General features: G+C 33.1%; 3 protein-coding genes across 4 annotated transcripts in view; all 3 read left to right on the top strand.

Annotated features, from left to right (window-relative positions):
• Window positions 1–7,465, top strand: part of LOC143191614 (aldo-keto reductase family 1 member B1) — a 38,774-nt gene extending 31,309 nt beyond the window's left edge. For both annotated transcript variants that reach the window (XM_076396865.1, XM_076396866.1), the window contains exons 3-6: window positions 2,889–3,079; window positions 3,133–3,291; window positions 5,822–6,024; window positions 7,015–7,465. In XM_076396865.1, the coding sequence (XP_076252980.1) occupies window positions 2,889–3,079; window positions 3,133–3,291; window positions 5,822–6,024; window positions 7,015–7,216 (755 nt within the window). In that variant the 3' untranslated portion in view covers window positions 7,217–7,465. The remainder of the gene's footprint in view (window positions 1–2,888; window positions 3,080–3,132; window positions 3,292–5,821; window positions 6,025–7,014) is intronic.
• Window positions 7,466–7,668: 203 nt separating this feature from the next.
• On the top strand, window positions 7,669–20,513 carry LOC143191616 (aldo-keto reductase 1B). The gene is made up of 7 exons (XM_076396869.1): window positions 7,669–8,018; window positions 15,810–15,973; window positions 16,507–16,627; window positions 17,443–17,637; window positions 17,694–17,811; window positions 17,870–18,107; window positions 20,382–20,513. The coding sequence occupies exons 1-7, from the start codon at window positions 7,944–7,946 to the stop codon at window positions 20,425–20,427; spliced, it is 957 nt and encodes a 318-aa protein (XP_076252984.1). The 5' UTR covers window positions 7,669–7,943; the 3' UTR covers window positions 20,428–20,513.
• Window positions 13,011–15,737, top strand: LOC143191611 (uncharacterized). The gene is made up of 2 exons (XM_076396862.1): window positions 13,011–15,563; window positions 15,627–15,737. The coding sequence occupies exons 1-2, from the start codon at window positions 13,772–13,774 to the stop codon at window positions 15,632–15,634; spliced, it is 1,800 nt and encodes a 599-aa protein (XP_076252977.1). The 5' UTR covers window positions 13,011–13,771; the 3' UTR covers window positions 15,635–15,737.
• Window positions 20,514–20,797: the final 284 nt, after the last annotated feature.

Here is a 20,797-nt window from a genome sequence, read left to right as displayed (position 1 = left end):
GCCGGGCAGTGGGGTCTTAACAATTTAGAGATCCACAAGAGAACAATAACGTTGGTATGCTAAGTTTAGACGTGGTGAAAAAAGCACCGAAGACGGTAAACGCAGTGGACGACCAAAAGAGGTTGTTACCGACGAAAACATTTAAAAAATTCTCAAAATGATTTTGAATAAGCGTAAATTGAAATTGAATGAAATAGCAGACACTCTAAAAATATCAACTGAACGTGTACATCATATCATTCGCGAATATTTGAGTATGAGAAAGCTCTGTCTCGCAAGCTCACTTTTAACCAAAAACAACGACGAATTGATGATTCGGAGCAGTGTTTGAAGATTATCAAGCGTAATAAACCCAAGTTTTTGCGTCAATATGTGACAATAGATGAAACATGCTCCATCATTTCACTTCGAAGTCCAATCGACAGTCATCCGAGTGGACTGCACACGATGAACCCGCCCCAAGGCGTGTGAAGACGCAACTGTCGGCTGGTAAGGTTATGGGGTCTGTATTTTGGGATGCGCATGGAATAATTTTCATTGACTACCTTAAGAAAGGAAGGACCATCAACAGCGACTATTACATAGCGTTATTGGACCGTTTGAAGGACGAAATCGACGGAAAACCGACCGCATTTGAAGAAAAAGAAAGTGCTGCTTCACCAAGACAATACACCGTCTCACAAGTCAGTGAAAACAAATCGAATCGTAATGAAAACTTCGAATTGTTTCCTCATCCACCGTATTCTCCAAATTTGGTCCCCAACGACTATTTCCTGTTCTCAGATTTCAAATGAATGCTCGCTGGAAAGAAATTTTGATGAATGAAGAGATGATCGCCGAAACTGAGGCTTATTTTGAAGCAAAGAACAAATCCTACTACAAAAGTGGTATCGAAAAGTTGGAGGGTCTCTATATTCAGTGTATCACCCTTGAAGGGAATTATGTTGAATAAAAAAAACTAATTTTGCCAAAATAATGTGTTTTACTATGGTAGGCCGGGGACTTTTCAATTGACCTATTATTAGATGTCCATTTGTAATAGAACATTTAAAATTATTTTATATAGCCTTATATAGAATAATAGGTTAAGAATGAATTCTGATATACTGTATAATATAATCTGTTATTGCTATGAAACTCTCCATACCAAATGTTACACATATGTTCAATCAAGCTCGATAAAATGAATTTCAAATGACATGGATCATTCATTATTATTATTATCATTAAGAATAATTTACGTAAAAGAATTTTGTTAAAATTATATGGAAAAATATGATGACAAAAAGACACTTTTAGTAAAAATAATAGAATGTTAAAACTTGATGAATACCCCAGAATGAAAATATTAAGAAATTAAATAAAAACAGAAATTATATCATGATATATAAATATTAATTTTACCAAAACTATAACTCTCTTAAAGAAGTCTCTCAATTACACACTGCCCACTCCGAATCATTTATTAACCTCATCGTTTATTACATTTATTTACCCGTTAATATGACGTACACAATTTTATTGTCTTCAATTGGACAGCGGGAGGTTCAATTAAATTATGCTATAAATGTCACTTGGTATTGTGTATTACAAAGTTACACTGGAAATGCTAGTACACAACCACAAATATGCTAACATTTTAATAAACATTGAGTATAATTAAGTAATATGATATTTGGTTGACCGATCAAGATCTCGGTTAAATTATATTGATACAGTTTGTCTCAAGGTAGAAAATACTTTGAATAAAATAACTTATTGTTTTTTAGTGCTACTCTTTACATTTTTTCTACAATGACATTCAACTAAAATGATATTTTATTAAGAATGAGTATATATGCTTTCTTGAAGAAAATTAACTCATGGTTCTGATATTTTTTTATAACAACAATATACAAAATGGTGTAAAATTCTCCCTTGAATATTTCATCTCAAACCAAGTATTTCACGTCGCGTGATTGGACAGGAAATTTTGTATTATATTACGTAACGTTGACTGTTTTTTTTTTAAACGATTTGGGTACTTTTCTACCATAAAATATCAGAGTAGCGTTGGGAAATATTGACTTAAAACAGTCGAAACAGTCGATAATCGCAAAATAGTCCAAACAGTCGAAACAGTTTATATTTGATTGTTCTGTGGATCTATAAAAAGGAAAGGAATTTTTCTATGCAATGGAATAATATCCCACTATGTGTTATTGTATTTTAATATGATAATTGCTATTTTTAAATAACATACTATAATAAAGATAGACAATACAAAAAAATTTTAACAAAACTTAAAAAACTAATAATGTACAATAACCATAAATACTATATAAAAATTACACATATACCTAATCGTAGAAAGAAAATTAATCCGTGACATAATTAAAAATGATCGCACAATAACTACTAGAGCTTTTTCAAATAAAGTAAATACTTTATTTATTATTGAACATAATTGTTAACAAAAATGGAGAGAGTAATCGAAATATTACTTATTATTGCCATAAAAACAGTCAAAAGTATTTAACTATTTATTATTCACAATTTTAATCTTATTACCCTATACCCTATTACATTAACAATCTTGAAAAATATCGTTCCAAAATGCTGCTATATGAATATACAATATGTTGTTATTTACAAGGAAACTACCAAAAAATCATAAAACTATATATATTACATCATATCATTACATCAGTAAAATCAGTCCAACCAAAAATAGCGACTGAAACAGTCGATAATAAAAAGTAGTCAATTGCTAAACAGTCGATAGTTCCCAATGCTAGATCAGAGCAAACGCCACCAATATTGTTGACAAAATGGTGGATGAACTTTTATTTATATTTTTTTACAGAGATTATCATTGATATAAAGAAATATTTCTTTTTATATTACAGGTATTGTAAAACGTGAGGACATTTTTATCACGACGAAACTGTGGAACACTTTCCACGAAAGGGAGGACGTGGTACCGGCCATTAAGAGATCTCTGGAGAATTTGGGATTTGATTACGTCGATTTGTACCTGATTCATTGGCCAGTTGCCTGCAAGAACAGTGGCGTATTTGACATACATTTCCCTTTTAAGGTAAAAAACATCATTCCGGGGAAAACCATAATTTTATTATTCATGTTTTTTAGGATGCCGTCTATTATGATCACGATTTCTGCCAGACCTGGGAGGGGATGGAGGAGTGCGTGGATTTAGGTTTGGCGAAGAGCATTGGGTTGTCGAATTTCAACAGTGTACAAGTACAGAAAATATTGGATCATGCCCGCATCAAACCTGTCATGAACCAGGTCTGGTGATATTTAAAAGGTCAATTGAAAAGTCACCGGCCTGCCACAGTAAAACACATATTTTTGGCAAAATTAGTTTTTTTAAATCAACATAATTCCCTTCAAGGGTGATACACTGATTATAGAGACCCTCCAACTTTTCGATACCATTTTTGTAGTACATCTTGTCCTTTGCTTCAAAATAGGCCTCAGTTTCGGCGATCACCTCTTCGTTCGACGAACATTTTTCCCAGCTAGTATTCCTTTGAGATCTGAGAACAGGAAATAGTCGCTGGATCCAGATATGGAGAACAAGGTGGATGGGGAAGCAATTCGAATCCCAATTCATGAATTTTTGCCATCGTTTTCACTGACTTGTGACACGGTGCATTGTCTTGGTGAATCAACACTTCCTTTTTCTTCAAATGCGGCTGATTTTCGGCGATTTCGTCCTTCAAACGGTCCAATAACGCTATGTAATAGTCGCTGTTGGTGGTCCATCCTTTTTCAAGGTAGTCAATGAAAATTATTCCATGCACATCCCAAAATACAGACGCCATAACCTTGCCAGCCTACTATTGCGATTTCCCACGCTTTGGAGCGGGTTCATCGTGTGCAGTCCACGCGCATGACTGTCGATTGGACTTAGAAGTGAAATGATGGAGCCATGTTTCATCCATTGTCACATATCGATACAAAAACTCGGGTTTATTACGCTTGATCGTCTTTAAACATTGCTCTGAATCATCAACTCGTCGTTGTTTTTGGTCAAAACTGAGCACGCGCGGCACCCACTTTACACAGAGCCTTCTCATACCCTAATATTCGTGAAAGATATGATCTACACGTTCAGTTGATATCTTTAGAGTGTCTGCTATTTCATTCAATTTCAATAACAACCTCTTTTGGGCGTCCACTGCGTTCACCGTCTTCAGTGCTCATTTCACCACGTCTAAACTTAGCATACCAATCCTTGATGGTTGATTTTCCTGGGACAGTGTCTGGAAACTCGGCATCAAGCCAAGTTTTTGCTTCAACTCTATTTTTTCCGTTCAAAAAGCAATATTTCATCAACATACGAAATACCTTTTTATCCATTTTTTTTCGCAATAACAAAAGTTGCTTCACTCAAAATGCCATAAGTCACAAATTAATGATCCGACAGCTGTCTCATTTTTACACGCATCTTTTGACGTATAGGGTTAACTAAAAAACATATGGATTTAATTCTAGTAGTGCCATCTATGTGTCAGGCCGGGGACTTTTCAGTTTACCTATTATATTAAGAGAACAAACTAATTATAAAAAATGTTTGGTTATTTCGCTGGTTCAATGAGGAAAAAATGTGATTTAGATGATGCGTCCAGTAAATAAGATCTCTTCTAAGGTTATCCAAATATTGATCTAATTTACAGTATCTTCGAATCCCTAAAATACAAAAATAATTAATGAAAACAAATACGCGCATATGTATTTAGCTGTTATATACACTATGGCTACATTAACAATTTTCTTGGAGAAGAGAATGCTATCATGTATATAATGAACTATGTAAAAAATTATTTAAGTTTTTTTCACGTTTTTGAAACGAATTTATTCATATAAATGATCTGTTTATGAGAAAAAGTGAATGCAAGTTTTTCAACTGAATGTGATTTTTGCTTCTTCAAACTTCGACCATGATCTGCATCATAAATTATTGGCATATGTGATCGACTTTTCATCGCCCATAATTACAGAAGTCTGTAAAAAAAAACTAAGAGCTGTTTGGGTTTTTTGCTGTGCTAAATTTGAAATGTAATTAATTATATCTTACATTAGCTATGATTAGTACAATCTTAATTTACAAATTGATTTATTACAACTGTTCTGTTGTATAGGATGGGGTAAAAGTCCCGCTACCATTGACGCAATTTCCGCCGAGTGGCAATAATGGAACGATTATTTTCAATAAATATTGCCATTATTTCTGCTCGTTTTTGTGGCCTATATTTATCCATAATAAAATTTGGACGTCTACAAAACACAATGGTTAAAGCTAGCGGGGGGAACTATAGACTTACGAACTATCCTAAATGTGGGAAGATGAGTGCCATATGAATTGTGTGCTTCAAAATTATGAAAGGAAGGTTCGTTGTGAAAACGGTTTACTATACAGAGCAAAACGAAATGTTTTTTTAATAAGAGGCTCACAAGTCATTACTTGGATGGGAAGTTTTATAGAACCCGTCTTACCCTCTAGTAATTTCTTCGCCCGACTACTACATTTTTACATCGATGGGGCGAGAGCTTGAAGCGCAGCACTTCGTCGATTTCAAGGAAGCTAAAAAATGGCTCGATAAATGGTTTGGCTCAAAAAAGAAACCGTTCTTTTGGAATGACATCCATAAATTGTCCGAGAGATGAGCAAAATGTATAGAATCAAAAGGCCAATACTTTGAATAAATACATTTTAACCATACAATGTAAATAACGTACTTTCTTTAGCAAAAAAATCCGAATATATAAATGTGTAAAAATAACATTTCGTTTCTAAACCAATTCATTATAGATTGAAGTTAACCCAACACTAAACCAGAAACCATTAACGGCTTTCTGCAGAGAAAGAGGCATCCATATTACAGCGTATAGTCCATTCGGATCACCTGCAAGACCTTGGAGGAAACCCGATGAACCAGTAGTCGATTTGGATGATCCAAAATTAATTGCCATAGGACAGAAATATGGTAAAACAACAGCACAAATTATTCTCAGGTAAACACTAATAAAATACATAACTTATAACCATAGTTAGAAGGTTTAAAACAATAAACAAACCATTAATAATAGTGTAGACCATTATTAGTCATTATACTATGAAAATTACAAGCAATAATTGCCAATTTATAGAAATAGTTGTGTAAAGAATTTGCTAAAGCTACAACTGATAAAAAATTTATTGATGACATGAAAATTGTACGAAATTATATGCTGATGAAGCTGACAATAAACTAAGATAGAAGCGAAGAGATGTTAATTGATATCTTTGCAATCCTTTTATACATCTGAAACAATATTTAATTTGTAAAAACATTCCTGCCCTAAAAGAAAACATTAAATGATATTTCGATATATTCTAAGTTAAGGCTACAGTTAATCAGTTTTTTCTAAATTAATATATATTTCAAGCATATTTGTTTATTCATTCGTGAACTCCACTTAATAAATAACTCAACTGAGATTAAATACTATATGGATACATTAATCTCTAATTTTTAATTGGTGTTTACACATAAGAAACTTTTAAAGAATCAAGAACGTCAATGACAGATTATTATATCTTTATTGCAGATAGTCTATCTATATAAAACTCATGTAACTATTTTTTATATATATATGACGTCAATAGATCATTTTCTCTGAATATGATAGTATTTTCTTAACATCTTCGTTTGTTTTACACAATTTTATTATACGTTTAATATAATTAGTTGCATATATATTAGGAGCTTATTATTCATAACTTTGAAAATTAAATAAGATAAAAATAAGATATTTGAAAAATAAGTACTGTGCATAAATATTTACATAATATTAATATACAATAACGTTAATTAAGTCACTCTACTTTTACATACATATATATAGTTCAAAATATTATTTCTTGAGTGGCTTTAATTATAGTATATTTGGTTGCATATAGTAGGTCAAGTTTATATGTATAGAAATTTGATAATATATTAATATATTGACTATTTTGTTTAGATATCTTATTCAGTTAGATGTAATACCAATTCCCAAATCGTCCAATTTGGATCGCATTGCCTCGAACATACAAGTATTTGACTTTAAGCTAGCGCCAGAGGACATGAAGATCATGGACAGTTTCAATTGTAACGCTCGAGCTGTACACGCTGAAGAACTATTGGAGAGCAACCAATATCCTTTCAGAGGCGTCGAATTTTAAAATATCTTTGTTGTTATTTTATCAAGGAAATGTTAATGAAGCAAACAATATTAATACTTTTTTTTCACTAATTAAATCACTAGTTCCTACACACGACAACGTATATATATATATATATGTTATTCAACATAATCAAAAAAATGTAAACTATTAGTTGTTTGCTGATACAATTAATAACACATATACACAGAGAGCAAAAAAAAGCAATGATAAATAAATTATTTGAAATAAAACTGGTTATGTCGCAAACTGTTGTTTCTATACACCTATTCATGTACCAATCTTTATTTTTATTGATTGAAATAGTCTTATTTTTTATAAACAAGTCAATTATTTTGGCTTACGCAATTATTTGTTCTACAAAATCATGACATTTCGTATTTTGCTGATGTAAATCAAAATTGAAGTTTCATCATGGTAGGTTTTGCAGCTAAAACTCAACGTTGAAGAAACAGTAGTAGAATTCTCGTTCTGAGACTAACATTAAGTACCGTATTTTGAATTCATAGAACCTTGGTGAGTATATCTAGTTTTCTATACACCAGGGAGCAAATAGCTTTAAACAAAATCTAATCAACTTCAAAATCGATCTGACAGATGACGCTAAATGCGCCATAAGCGACTTATAAACAAAAACAGTAGATAAGATATTAGAAAAGTGTAATATAAGTGCTACTAAAAACCGAAATCGTGTTAGTTAGAAAAAGTGTTTGTTGAGTGTGTAGAAATGGCAGGAAAAGTACCAAGAGTAAAACTAAACAATGGTTTAGAGATTCCTATATTTGGTTTAGGAACATGGAAGGTAAAATTGATATCTTATTTTGTTTGGTTATGATTTTAATTAACGATTAACAAGATTTTTAGTTTTAACTCACTGAGATTTTATGTTTTCTATTTCTGGAACAAACAGCAGTAATTTTAATTTTCGCCTAAAAGTATTTAGTTCATTCAATATTATTAAATAATTCGTTAGTCAGTACATCTAATAAATAAGATGATATGTATTAAACTTGAAAGCAATTATCGGAAAATAATGATTTTATTAATGATTATTAAGTGTCATTCAAAATTAAATTACATTGATAATTTTGGAAACACGAGTTTCTAGTTGCGTATGTTTGTTTTATCTCAAGTATTTGCGTTAACGGTGATATTTAAGTCATTATACGCCCTCCGAAAGCAATGTCATGGAAAATATTCATTATAATATTTTAAAGAGCCGGTCGTTGAGTTCAAATCAAGTTCAAATTGATATTAAATATTATACTATCGATAAACTATCTTAAATGTTAAGTATTGAAGATCTACCTAATTAACAAACATTATTTGTAAAGATTTTTGTTAACCTTGTGTTCAACATTATGCAAAATATGGTTAACAATAGATCTGACTATATATAAGTACTTAAGTTTTAATAATAACGCCTATTTGCTAATATTTGTGTGAAAATATTTTTAATATCGTTTTGCATTAAGGTGGTTTTCTTCCTTTTGCCTTATGATTAATTGTGGTTTATGCCTGTTAAAAATTTTAATAGATGGAGCTACCAAATGTTTCTTGTAAAATTAAATTTGCAGAAAAAATTACGTAAAAATCGTCGCCTTTTTGTGGAAATATACTGTACACCATTTCAGACAGTTTTAACTTCAGGATATTGAGTTAATATATTTGATTAAAAAGTATTTATGAGGTTTTGTGTAAAATTCAAAAGGGTTGTTCTTAACTCTTAAGTTCCGTTTAACAATATTCGCAGCATTACCTTGGTGGAAAATATAATTCTGACCGACAATTTGTGTTCCCGACTTGGTTACTGTTTTCCATGAATTTAGTACAACTCATACTATTAATTTTCCAAGAAATGATTTTTATCTCTGTCCTTCCTTCGAAACCTATAACAGCCCAACAATTGTATGCGACTTAAAGTTATCTGATCTTTTCTTAAATCCTGACATGATATTCATATAACAGCTATTTTGTTTGTTATTTATCTTTCCTCGAGCAATACAAAGGAAAATAGCAGTGATTTAGGAGGCACTAAAGGAGGCAGTGACTGTTGATCTGTCATTAGTATATTTATGAACTAAAAATTACTGTTAAACTCATCTTTATAAAAAATTTGGCATTTATTTTTAAAAACAAATTAAATAATTAATAATAGTTAAGAATTAAAGAGAATACGAACTTAAAAGCCTATTTTTTCAAGTATTATTAACAGCTGACACGTTTTATAATGTTACAAATAAAGAGACTAATTTGTTAATTTATTAGTAGATCATGTGATGGTTATTAAGGATGATTAATACAGTAAAACAGAATTTTTAGCATCGTATATTATTTAAAAAGGGTCCTTACTTACACTTGACATTATGACGATGACAAAAAATCTTCCAGTTCTTAACATAACGATCGAACCTTATTAGGGATATAAAAATGTTCACTATAATAATAATTAAACAATTTTTTAACGACGCTTTTTTTGGAGTGTAATTTATAATACATAATGGAAATGAATATAAAAATATATGCTATGAGCGGACATCTTACCTTCCAATTCAATCTACCCTCTAAAGGTCAGAAAAACAATACATCTCGACCGCACTATGACTTTCCGTCCTGATTAAGTTTTATCGTCTGGAACTTATTTTTATTAAATTTAATTGAGGACGTTGCACATAACGTATAAACAACGGAAAGTAGAATAATTGCTGGGGGCCAAAAGGACATCATCTGTCATTTTCAGATATTAGAGCTACCAGCTATTTTAGCAGTTAATTATTACCATTTTCGCTGGGTATTTGTTTTGATGACTGATTTTAGGACGATTTTAAGATTACAAATGAATCAAATATTCAAATCAGATCAACAAAAATTGCCAATTAATATATTGCTTGCAGAATACGGTGCTTGCATATATTGTGATCAACGGTATCTGTTGAATATCCTAACCTAATCGTTAAATTCGATCGTTTTAACATGTCCTTACATAAAATAGCACTTTTCGGTTCAATAATAATAAGCTATCCGTTTATTATTTTTAAAAAAGGAGGAGGTTTTATGTTGGACTGTTTTTTTAAATGTTATTTTAATGGTGTTTATTCCAGAACTGATGAGGCAGTTGTTTCTGTAGTGTTACGATTAGAACGTTAAACTCAAATACAGCAGTCGCGGGTTCAATTGCCAACGGGGGCAGCAGCTTTTTTCTAGTTTGATTGGAACACTTATTAAATTACCTAGACTAGATAGGGGACCCAGGACCTGAAGGGTTCCTTATTTTCAATCAATTCCTATTTTTCCTCATACGGGCTACACTTTTACTTTTTTTTTATTGACTGAATATCTAACACTAAAATTAAATATTTTAACAAAAAAATTGAACCGACTTCAAGAAATAAATAAGAAACTCACTAAAATGTAAAAGATAATTAAACTTAGATTTTTAATATAAAAAAAATTAAAATAAAATACGTGTATAATAATTTGTACATAATAATGTAACATAATAATTTCACTAAGAAAGTAATTTCACGCCAGTTAAATATTTTTATTGTTATTTAACGTTTTTAAAAAACTTTTTATTTAAGACTTTACAATATAGAAAATAATTATTCTAATTTTGATACAATTTATAAAACACAAATGAATTTTATGCGAAAAAAATTTCACTAAGAAAATAATTTTACGTGTTTGTTGAAAGTTGTAATAACTAAATAAAAATAAACAAAAAACTTATTTAATATAATATCTACTACACGTATTTTATATTCTACTGTATACGTACAATTTAGCTTAATACCTATCTAGACCTATTTATCTATTTACAACATTATGTTAACTACTAACAACTGATCATTTTCAAGTCGGTACAAGCAACAAATTCGATTTGTTTTGTTCGTAATTTAATTTTGTGTATATGCCACAAAATTATATTATTATTTTTCTATTGTTTAGTCTCGGCGTTTCTAATCTTTTTTTTTTAAGTCGATTAAATATTTTTGTTAAAAATATTTATTTTTATTAAAAAATCATTATAAAACTAGCTCATTAGAGATATTAGTGACAATTTATATTTTTATAATCATCAGCTTGTCAGAAATTCATTTTCCGATATTGTCGCACCCGTTAATTGTGAAAATATCTTCTTTTTAGGGGGTTTCACTAAAACATTTTTGTTATATTGGTGGTAGATACATTCTAGTTCTAGAAATGGAAATTAAAGTTTCTTCTGAAGACTTTTCGGTTTCTTCTCTACTGACAGCATTATATTGATACAGAGATGGGGACCAGAATAACTCAAAGGCTACACATATTTGTTGCAACTGAAATGTTCAGTTATATTACAAGAGAGATAAAAATGATTATTTGGTTTTATTATTCGTGTGACTTGATTGGTCTTCATTCATCACAGGTCAAGATCTGCAAAATCGTCAATAAACTTATTTCAAACTTTGTTATCAGATTCATGGTTTGATAAAAATGTTGAAAAAATTAAATGGAGACTATTCGTTGACTGTTCCAAGTTTTAATATTAGTGACAAAAATGTTAATGCCAAATAACCCACTCATCTAAAGGATGCTCTTCATTTACTGTTACGAATTTAAATGCTTGAAAGAAAGGTTAATAAGTTAAAGGTTAAAAGTTAAGGTTAAAGTTAATTTTTAAACAAATATAAATTTTCAATCATGCCCCGGCAGGATTCGAACCTGCGACTATCGCCACAATAGGAGGATCGTCCTATTGTCTTGACCACTACGCCAACCAAACCGGCAATTTTTTTAAATTACATTTTGTTTATATTATTTTTTGCTGAACATCCACAGTTTTAGAATGTGCTACTTTATTTTTTTCTACATACCAAGCTTTTTATATGTTAATTCCAAATCTTACCTTCTTGACATTTTCCATATTGTAAATGCAATTAAAAAAAAGAACGAACAGAAGAAGAATTATTTACATTTACGTTTTTGTTTAAAATGAAAAATGTTCATTATTTCTAAATTACACGTCTTCTTTTCTGTACGTAAAATTAATAAGAATGGATTTATTCAAGTTGAAGAATACTTTTTAAGAAGGAGTCAGAACTAAACTAGATCTTTTCTTAAACGTTTTTATTTTTCTGGAAACTCCAATATTACTAGTTTCGGAATATTGAAAACAACTTCTTCAATGGTAATTACGTCACAGGTCAATTGAAAAGCCCCCGACCTGACACATAGATGGCGCTACTGGAATTAAATCCATATGTTTTAGTTATCCCTAACCCTCAAAAGATGCGTGTATAAATTTGACAGCTGCCGGATCATTAGTGTGTGAATTTTGAGTGAAGCAACTTTTGTTATTGTGAAATGATCACCAAAGACGCCCAAATGAGGTTGTTACCGAGGAAGATATTTAAAAAATCCTCAAAATGATAGTGAATATACGTAAATTGCAATTGAATGAAATAGATAATTCTAAAGATCAACTGAACGTGAACATCATATAATTCACGAATATTTGGGTATGAGAAAGCTCTGTGCAAAGTGGGTGCCGCGCGAGCTCACTTTTGACCAAAAATAAGGACGATTGATGATTTAGAGCAGTGTTTGAAGATGATGACAATGGAAGAAACGGCTCCATCATTTCACTCCGAAGTCCAATCGACAGTCATTCGAGTGGACTGCACACGATGAACCCGCTCCAAAGCGTGGGAAGACGCAACAGTCGGCTGGCAAGGTTATGGCGTCTGTATTTTGGGATGCGCATGGAATAATTTTCATTGACTACCTTAAAAAGGAAGGACCATCAACAGCGACTATACATAGCGCTATTGTACCGTTTGAAGGACGAAATCGCCGGAAAACGGCAGCATTTGAAGAAAAAGAAATTGTTGCTTCACCAAGACAATGCACCGTGTCCCAAGTCAGTGAAAAGCATGGCAAAAATCCATGAATTGGGCTTCGAATTGCTTCCTCATCCGCAGTATTCTCCAGATCTGGCCCCCAGCGACTATTTCCTGTTCTCAGATCCCAAAATAATGATCTCTGAGAAGAAATTTTCGTCGAATGAAGAGGTGATCGCCGAAACTGAAGCCTATTTTGAAGCAAAGGACAAATCGTACTACAAAAATGGTATCGAAAATTTGGAGGGTAGCTATAATCAGTATTTCACCCTTGAAGGGAATTATGTTGAATAAAAAAAACTAATTCTGCCAAAAAAATGTTTTACTATGGTAGGCCGGGCACTTTTCAATTGATTTATTATTTAACAATATTAGAAATAGATTTTTTAAGTTTAAGTATTAGCTTAGCAACGCTAAAAAACATCATTAAAGCCCGTATCGTGTGTTCACCTTTCGGGATCAATCTTAACCGAACTAATTAAATCCGCAACAACAAGATATCGAGGGACAATTGCAACTGTTTATTGGTAATATCGAAATCGCTTTATCTATTTTCGATATAGGGTAGTTGCCCGCGAGACGCGGATAATTTCGCGGTATAAATAGTGGTTCGGAACGACCAAACGGCATCAGTCGACCGGTGGTCTTCGGTAGTAGTTCAGAAGAGACGAAGAAAATGAAGTCGGTTGCCTTCCTGGCCCTCTTGGCGTTAGTGTCCGCTGGACCTATCTCCTACCCATCCAGCCAGTACGATTCGACACCGTACGGCTACGGCAGTTATGGGTACGGCGGGTACAAGGCCGGCACTCCTTACATCAGTCAGTTGCTACAGCAAGTTCAGGCGTACGCCGAGGCGGCCCTCCAAGCCAGCCAGCAAGTCCAGGGATACGAAGGCGCCCAAGGTACCGCTTTCATAAGCGAGCCCCTCCAACAAGGGTTGCAGTACGTGCAGTACGCCTACCAGTCCGTTCTGAAAGGTAGCTATTCCATTCCTTATATCGTCGAGCAGATTCAGTACGCTCGTCAAGCATTCTACACCGCTTGCCAAGCCGCCCAGGCCGAAGGCCTGCAAAGTGTGGCTGTGGAAGCTCAACAAGCGTACCAAGTCGTTGGAAGAATCTATCAAGCTATTTACCAACTAGGAGCTTATTACGGTTATGGATCGTCGTACGGATATCCTTACGGAGCCAGTTATTCCTCCGGGTACCCGTATGGTGGACTTTACGGATCAAAATCCGGCTCCCAATACGCTGCCTATCAGCTATTGCAAGCTCAGCAGTACGCTCAGGCCGCTCAACAAGCCGTCGATCCAACACCAAACTCCGAATATCTAATCCAACAGCTGCAATTGGGATATCAATACGCCCAGAAGGCATATCAAGCTGCCCAGGAAGGATACGGCTACCAATCTGCTCAGTACGCGGCACAATGGGCCCAAGAAGCCCAGCAATACTTCTACAACGTTTACCAAGCCGCCCAGGCCAACGGACAATATTTCGTCGCTCAACAAGCTCAATACGCTCAACAGGCCGTCCAAAGTGCTTATTATGTCGCCCAACAGGGACAGTATTATCCAGGATCCGGATACAGCTACATTCAATCTCTGATTTCCCAATTCTTCAACAAAGGCAAATATGGCTCTTACAGCCCGTACAGCTCTGTGTATGGATCTAAATTCGGTTATTCTGGACCGTACAGCTCGTACTACTACAGCCCATATGGTTCCAGCTATGGCTCTTATGGTTCATACGCCGGTTATTATAAACCATACACCTCCAGCTATTACGGACCATACAGTTCAAGCTATTACTCTGGATCCTACGGTTCTTATCCATACAGTTACTGGGCGGGAGCTGGTTATTACGGACCCTACAGTTCCAGCTATTATTCTGGCGCTTACCCCTACAGTTATGGCGTCTCTTCTGGCTACTACGGACCCTATAGTTCCAGCTACAGTTACGGACCATATAGTTCCAGCTACGGCTATGAGCCATACAGCTCCGCCTACAGCTACGGGCCATACAGCTCCAGTTATTACTCAGGTTCCTATGGTGCCTATCCATACAGCTACGGAGTCTCATCAAGCTTCTACGGGCCATACAGCTCCGATTATGCTTATGGTGCTTACAGCGCCTACCCATATGGTTCTGGCGTGTCTTCTTATTACGGACCATACAGCTCTAGTTACTACTACGGACCCTACAGCAGTTACTGGTCAGGATCTTATGGATCTTCTCCCTACAGCTATGGAGTAGGCAGTGGATACTACAAACCCTACAACAGCTACTACTACGGACCCTACAGTTCCAGCTATTCCTCATCATACCCATTCTATTATGGTTCCTCATATAGATACCCATATGGATCTGGTCCATATGGCTACAGTTCATACAAATCCTACACCCCATATCAGTATGGATCCGCGTACCCATTGTACTATTCAGGTTTCGGCCAAACTGCAGCCGCTGGTGAGTATACTATTGTTTTAGATCATTTTAATACTATTTCTATAATTTTTATGTTTCTTTCAGCTGCCTAAACAACACCATCATACGATGAACTATCGCTGCTAGATACGCCAGTCATATTAAATATATACACTGTAATAGAAATAAATAAAATAAACGCTACTTTCACCTAAATATATCTGTTTTAATTCATCCCTGATCATCGATACCAGAGACTTATTAATAACAATAGTTCCTTTCTTCCAGTCTAAAGCAGGCGAAGTTGAACAGGCTGTTAAAGACGCCATTGATATAGGTTATCGTCACATTGACTGTGCTCACGTGTATGGTAATGAGAAGGAGGTTGGCGCAGCTCTAAAAGCCAAATTCAGTGATGGTACCGTCAAAAGGGAAGATGTACATATTACCAGGTACGAAAGTTCTTGAATGAAGCCTTAAATAATAAATAAGAATATTACATATCAATCTACAAATGACATTTTAAATAAAAAGTGCAAGGAAATTTGAAAATGAACAAAAACACTAACCAATCAAATAAATTGACATAAAAATGGTTTTAATTCCACTCTCTCTGCAGGTGTACAATCCGATATTGTAATTTTTGATAACTCTTGGCAACATTTGAAGTTCTATATAGTTCATAAAACACACCAAAAGGGTAATTCTCGGCCCAGTTGGTTCTTGTAAGCTTGCAAACCAAAATCGTTCCACAAAATCTTTCATAAAGTGATCAAAATAAAAGTTGTTTTCATCGAAAACAGAAAACCTGAACTTAAATCTTAAAAAACACCTATTATTAAACATCCACCAAATATCCAGTCCATCCAATCAGCATTAGTTAACGACGAATCTGCTATTTGTAACCGTTACTTAGATATAAATAAAACACTTCACAATTTCAAATAACGTGAAATAAATATATATATATACCCTTATTTTTTAGTAAACTATGGAACACTTATCACAGACCAGACTTAGTCGAGAAGAATTTAAGAATGTCACTGAGCGATTTAGGCTTGGAGTACCTAGATTTGTATTTGATACATTGGCCTTGTGGTTATAAGGTAAGTTACATATTGTTAAATAATAGATTCAAATAAAGATAGTCTGTAGTCCACTCGAAGTTATTTTGTACATACGTCATCTAAATTTCTGATGTCAAAACGTCGCAATGTTGCCGCATCAACTCTGAGTTTTAGTTCAATTTGGCTTTGATATATAACAAAATTCTAATCTAAATAAAATAATTGAACGAAAATGTTATGAAATATAATTTATTTTAACATTATAGTACATCTAAAAACTACAGTTAACTATACAGCCACAATTGTTTATAGGTTAAAGTTATAACTTGTTATCACTATCGCTTTCAAGAATTTTGCATAAGTCTGACAACCGGACGACTTCAACAGGCTCATTCGTTTACGCGTTTGAACTAATTAGACAGCATTGTGTTTCTTTTTAACTAGAATAAAGTTAGAAGGAAAATATTGTCTGATTCTAAAATAAACTTACAAATTGGGACAGACAATACACTAAACATCTTGATGACGTGTATACAAAAAAATTTAAATAGACATATATAGTCAAAAAAACCAATACCGTAAGAATGGAAAAGTAAAGCTACCTGAAATTATGCAGCCTAAACCTGAAATTCAAAACATTCCCTCAGAAATTTAAGATATGATATATATTTCAGATTATATACTGGCAAAGGCTGGTTCTTTGCTTTCTTTTTGTGGAAATGACAGTTAAATACACACAGTTAAATCTCTAATTTAGGGAAAAAGGAATAATTTAATGAATAAAAATGAATTACAAGAAGTTCATTGCCAAAATTGTATAGGTATATTATTAAGATCAAAATGTTTCTTGCCAGGAAGAAGCAGAGACATTCCCTAAGAATGAAGCCGGCAACATTATCTTCAGTGATGTTGATTACCTGGATACCTGGAAAGCCATGGAGGAACTCGTCAAGAAAAATCTTGTAAAGTCTATTGGTTTATCTAACTTCAACAAAGCTCAGATAACCAGGATACTTGAGAAAGGAAGCATTGCACCTGCTGTTTTGCAGGTAAGAATTTCCACAACTTCCAATTTGTATGGATATTTATTGTTATAATGCTTTAGATCGAGTGCCATCCATATTTGAACCAATCCAGACTGCTTGAATTCGCTAAATCGAAGGGTATTGTAGTTACCGCCTACAGTCCTTTGGGATCTCCAGACAGGCCCTGGGCTAAACCAGGTAATAAAAATGCCACACACTTCGAGCTAATTAAATTAAATGTTTCGTACGATTTCAGGTGATCCTCAACTGTTAGAAGATCCAAAACTGAAGGAACTCGCTACTAAATATAACAAAACACCAGCTCAGGTGCTCCTGAGATACCAGCTCGATCGCGGTGTAGTCACCATCCCGAAATCCGTAACCAAATCGAGAATACAACAGAACTTTAACATCTTTGACTTTAACTTGTCATCAGAAGACATTGCATACTTGAACACGTTCGACTGCAATGGAAGGTTATGTCCACTTGCTGCGTAAGTTTTACTTAAGAGTTTGAATATATCTCTCTGTTTTTTTGTGAAAAATTAATGTTTAAAAAATATCTTAAAAGCATGTATTATTCTTTACAACTTTCTAACGGAGTATTATCTGTTAGAGCAATATCTGGCGAACAGTTTGTGCAATGGGACCTTTCACTTAAAGGTTTACGCCTAAGAAGCGTAATTGCAAGTTTTAGCGATCGGTGGTTGTTTTATTCAATATGTGTTACTCTTAATTAACTTATACCTAGCTGACCTATCACAGGCAAAGAAGAGTCTTATAACTACAATATACGTACTGGAACTTCACTCTCATATGTAAAATACTGTAATTTGGAAGTTCCATGGCTAGATTTTCAAGATAGTTCTTTCAAGAGCTGCGATATTACTCAATTGATATTTAGTAAAGCACAAATAACTCTAAAACCCTATAGATAACGCAAAGTTCACACAAAACAATATACCACTTGCACCAGTTTACATAAAAGTAAATTATAGTCCTTCCAATAAAATTTCCAACGCTTGGAATTGACACTGGGGAACGTTTTATCAAATTTAGTTTCTAAAAAAGTAAAATTTTCCCCTTTTAACTTGGAGCATTTTTCTTTCTCACTTTGCTAATTAGGGTTATTGTAGTTAGAAAGAGACAAAATGAGGTCTAATGCGTCCGAACATGGAACCAAACCGGTCTATAAAATTCATACGTCAGTATTAATATAATAAACTAACTATTGTGGCTGTTTAATTAACTGTAGTTTGTCCTTCAATAGATATGCATTACACGTACAATAATGTTAAAATAAATTATATTTTATAGCGTTTTTTTTGATTTCCTTATTTTGTTTACGTTAGTATTTTGTTGTCAGAGTTAAAATAGACGAAAACTTACATTTCGTGTGGCAACGTTGCATTATAAATTTTGATGACGTGCATTGGCTGTTTTATTGGAAGGACTATAATTGACTCTGATTGGCGTATAGTTTATGAAATCGGATTGCAGTTTTTTAGTTTTATTTTGACAAGTAAATTATTAAACTGGCCCTAAAGCAAAAATCGTCCATCTTGAGCTACTTGGAGTTAGTCAGATGTTTAATTATCAACTTTGTTGTTGAATTGATCATTGTTGGAAAGTGACCTTTCAAAAAAATCTATAAAATTTTCGCCAATGGCATCATGATTGTATTCTAAATATTAAAAACTAGCGACCCGCCCCGGCTTCGCACGGGTGCAATGCTGATACTAAATTAAATACACTACAGAAAAAATATGAACGTTGTATATAAAAACATAGCGGCCCGCTCCCACTTTGCACGGGCATAAAATATATATGCCTATGTCACTCAATGAAAACATGATTAAAATCGATCCAGTATTTTTGGTTCATTCATTACTGCCCTTGGCCTGCACGCATTAAATTTGGAGTAAAACAATTCCTCTTCCCCTATACTTACTATGAAGATTTCCTGCTATCTTTGGAATATCTAAATTCATAAAATTTTTATTACATTACACATTTTTAAACGCAAATTTTAAATTTGTAATCTTGTAATCTCCGAAAATATTTGTTTAATTTACATGCTGTAAGGAACCATATTGATCTATATTAATTGCACACTGTATTTAAGGTACTTAATTCGATAAGGATTAATGCCGTATTGCTTAAAATAGCTTCGTAAATAAGCCATTTTCTCACGTAAAAAGTAAACAATAAAAATGGTTAATGTGGGTTATCCCTAAAAGATAAACATATACCATCGCGGACTTTTTTGTAGACCTTTTTATGGTGTACAATACTGTAGTACATTAATTTGATCTAACTCGTAGGGTTACGCAGCGTTTTTGCTAATTGCTAAATAAGCCTAAAAAAATAGGTTAATTTACGACATCACGTTAGAAACCTCTAAAATTAGCAATGTTGCCTTAGTATATTATGCATGTATTATACATATAAACCTTCCTCTTGAATCACTCTATCTATTGAAAAAAACCGCATCAAAATCCTTAGCGTCGTTTTAAAGATTTAAGCGCACATAGGGATATAGGGACAGAAAAGGCGACTTTGTTTTATACTATGTAGTGATATTGGAGATAAAACAGCAACATATTATATTTGCCTTAAATAAGTTCATTTATAAGTTTTTCACAAATCCAACATATACATGCCTTACCATCATGAGCAAAATATGGAAAAGCAGCAAGAACTTATTCAGCGTCATAATATTAGCATAAAATAAATAAGTATGGATTTTAAACATTGTTTATTTTCAGGGGTTATGGCCATAAATACCATCCATTCGAACATGATGAATATTGAATATGTATCGAAACAAGAAACATCACATAAACTTTCATTATTATATCCTTTATATCAAGAAATAAAATATTTTTGAAATATAATAATTTGTTTTACTTCTACAGCTTTCACCAATCAATTTCTTTCCATCAATTTTTAATGCATTAGGATCATATAGCTTACAGAAACTTTATGAATAAGTACCAGTTAGATAACTGAAAATGTATACTATTATTATTAAATATAAGAATGTTATTTGCATATTATATGTAAAAATTAATAATATATATTTCCCTTTTTAAATAAGTAATGCAGCTAACATATCTTAAGAATAATTCTATATATTTCACGTATAACTAACAAATACCGTTATCAACATCAAAACAAATGA

Source organism: Rhynchophorus ferrugineus, unplaced genomic scaffold (assembly GCF_030347505.1).
Source record: "Rhynchophorus ferrugineus isolate W39M unplaced genomic scaffold, kcgeb_rfMv2 rfM2, whole genome shotgun sequence".
Lineage (NCBI taxonomy): Eukaryota > Metazoa > Arthropoda > Insecta > Coleoptera > Curculionidae > Rhynchophorus > Rhynchophorus ferrugineus.
The sequence above is the reverse complement of the archived record's forward strand: the minus strand, read 5'-3'. Positions and strand labels throughout refer to the sequence as shown.

What these genes read in the sequence shown, in the direction of transcription:
- LOC143191616 (XM_076396869.1), top strand. Translation starts at nt 7,944, where the DNA reads ATGGCAGGAAAAGTACCAAGAGTAAAACTAAACAATGGTTTAGAGATT. An exon ending in GAAGATGTACATATTACCAG is followed by an intron (nt 15,974 to 16,506) that starts GTACGAAAGTTC and finishes CTTATTTTTTAG; the next exon opens with TAAACTATGGAACACTTATC. An exon ending in TTGCACCTGCTGTTTTGCAG is followed by an intron (nt 17,638 to 17,693) that starts GTAAGAATTTCC and finishes ATAATGCTTTAG; the next exon opens with ATCGAGTGCCATCCATATTT.
- LOC143191611 (XM_076396862.1), top strand. Translation starts at nt 13,772, where the DNA reads ATGAAGTCGGTTGCCTTCCTGGCCCTCTTGGCGTTAGTGTCCGCTGGA.